Source organism: Zingiber officinale, chromosome 4A (assembly GCF_018446385.1).
Source record: "Zingiber officinale cultivar Zhangliang chromosome 4A, Zo_v1.1, whole genome shotgun sequence".
Taxonomy (NCBI): Eukaryota; Viridiplantae; Streptophyta; class Magnoliopsida; order Zingiberales; family Zingiberaceae; genus Zingiber; species Zingiber officinale.
This window is the reverse complement of record NC_055992.1, coordinates 15339552-15342118: the sequence shown is the minus strand read 5'-3', so window position 1 is coordinate 15342118 and position 2567 is coordinate 15339552. Positions and strand designations below refer to the sequence as shown.

Sequence of the window (2567 nt, the reverse complement as noted above, 5' to 3'; positions counted from 1 at the left end):
CAAGCATTTGATTGCTGATCAGTTAAACAAGCATTGATTTCAGAAATCGGAAGAAAAAGGAAAACAAAAAACAAAAAAAGCCTAATAAGAAGGTAATAATAAAGCTTTGTTTAACTGATGGAGCAATCAAAGGGCTATGGATCGATCTTTAAAGACAGAAATTATATGCCAGCTTTCTTTACAAACCATAAATGATCAGGATGAGTAACTTCGCTAGCAAATTTTCTCCTCATTTTCACCAGATCATCCAAAAATAACAATTGTACTTGAACGCATAACTCTTATCCTCACAACCTGTGAGGCAAATCTAAAATTTAACTAGCTATATAATACAGTAAACCAGTAACAAGAATTTCTTGGAACAGATCAACAGAAAACAGGCATACATGAATCAGTAGCTAAACTGAAATTAGAGGAGTTCATCCTATTTGGCAAACCATCTCCTAAAAAGTAACTAAAATTTACTATGCAAAGAGACCAATAAACAAAACAACAGAAGTAGAATTAAACCAACTGAAACAGCATAACTTCATCTGCTGGCAGAAGAAGCAAGAAAATCTATCATTGTAGCATACTAAAGGAGACACCTTTCTTCATTAAAAACTGTAATGAGTAAGTACAACATGAGATACTAGAAACAAACAGATTCACAAGTATCAATGGATCAAGTCTTTCTTCTTTTTTTTTTCTCTCTCGAATCCATGATTTATTGCTACATTTGATTTCGACTTAAGCCTAATTATGGTTGTTATGAGCACTCTCAACGTCTAAACCAAACAACAAGCCTACATATTTCTCCATGGATCCTACAAAGCGGTGTCCTCGCATCTTCATGAAGGCCCTGGCCGTGAGCAAGCTATCGGATCCTGCCTGGTGGCATGTCCCGACTCTCTCCACCTCCAGCTTCTCGGCGACCTTGTTCAGGCCACCGTAAAGGTTGTTGTTGAGATGGATCACGCGCTTGATGTCGTACATCACCGGGAAGAACACACGGAGAAGTTCCATGAACTCGGTTCGGCTCTCCGGCAGCTTCCTGCAAGTTATGATTTTTAGAAGGTACCCGAAGTCGTAGGCGCCGTGGAAGGCGACCCAGTGGATGGAGTCGTTGAGCACGACGCCGGAGGACATGAAGAGCTCGGCGAACCGTCTGGCGTCGACGCCGTGCTCGCGGTTCTTCTTGAAGTCGAGGCCCGAATTCTTCAGGAGCTCGATCGAGTCGGGGACGAAGACGTCCCGGTCGACGTCGAACTCGCAGAAGTTGAACTGCCACACGATGGGGCGGCCGGAGGACGGGGAGGTAGGGAGATTCCCTGCATCGTCGGAGAAAGTGAGGCCGAGCTGCAGGAGGTGAAGCAAGTCAACGTTGGCGCGGAGGGTGTGGTAGTGTGCATCGGCCGGTTGCTTGAAGTCTCCAAGGTGACGGATGACGACGCCGGGGAACTCGGTGTCCATGGCTACGAAGGGGAATTCATCAACGATGTCGCGGATCACGGCGAACTCCGAATCGAGGTTCTCAGCCCACACCTCCCGGATCTCGACACCATCGTCCTCGCCCTTCAACATCTCCAGTTCCAGATCAAATCTGCCGCAGCGTCAACGAACAGGAGCATAAAGAAATCGTAGCTGATCAGCGGTAAACGCCGGGAAACAGTAGATCCCGGCCGAGCGATGGCCGAAACCCCGAACCAAGCAGAACAGACCAACAACGGAGGCTAGATCTAAGTATTTCCTGTGCAGATTTGGGCGAATTGGGGCCAATTTCTAGGGTTCTAGATCAAAAGGAGAGATTTGGGGAAAAAACAAAGGAGATGCTTTTCGTAATTTAAGCCATCTTTATGGGTAAAGAAGCGAGCGAGAGCATTCGGGAAGCGCGTTGCGAGCTCAGAGGCGTCTAAATCCAATCATTGAGATCAAATAACCCCACCTTACGACATCTACCCAGCATTTACTCGCTGTCTTATACGTCCCATTGCTAGGCCCCTTCTCTAACCGGAGCGAATCACATCGCAACAAATATTTATCCGTAGTTTTGGGCAAATATTTATTTATTAAAAGCTCAACAAACAATTTTTTTTCCCAATTTCATTAATTATCTTTTATCTATATTATTTAATTATATATATTTTTTAAAACAAAATAATAATTTCCAAAAATTGATATTAACCGGAGGAAAGGAAACCCGCAGGAAGGAAGGAAGGAGGGAAGGGAAAGTGTGTCAGAATTGAATTAGTTGGTGGGTTATATAATATTTTATTGTTGGACTGAAATTTGAGAGGGATGGCTGTATTTTTTCCTTTATTTTTTATTTTTTTTTAGATGTGAATTTAAACTTTGACTCGATTCTTCTAGTAATTTTATATTTTGCTTTGGGGGTTTGGCTCAGGCTTTTTAATTCATTTTCAAGTGGTCATTTGTAAATTGGAACTAATTATTGGGCTGGGCTTGATATTTGGGATTAATTATGAAACAGATGGGCTCGGAATCCAAAAGTGAATTAAGTAAATAGCTTTTAATTTATTTCTTTGTTTTGTGTAAGATAATTTACATCAGTAATGTATTTTTAAAAT

General features: G+C 42.2%; 1 protein-coding gene across 1 annotated transcript; it reads right to left on the bottom strand.

Annotated features, from left to right (window-relative positions):
• Positions 1-567: 567 nt before the first annotated feature.
• Positions 568-1829, bottom strand: LOC121969616 (probable CCR4-associated factor 1 homolog 7). The gene has a single exon (XM_042519809.1). The coding sequence runs from the start codon at positions 1561-1563 to the stop codon at positions 736-738; it is 828 nt and encodes a 275-aa protein (XP_042375743.1). The 5' UTR covers positions 1564-1829; the 3' UTR covers positions 568-735.
• Between the last annotated feature and the right edge of the window lie 738 nt (positions 1830-2567).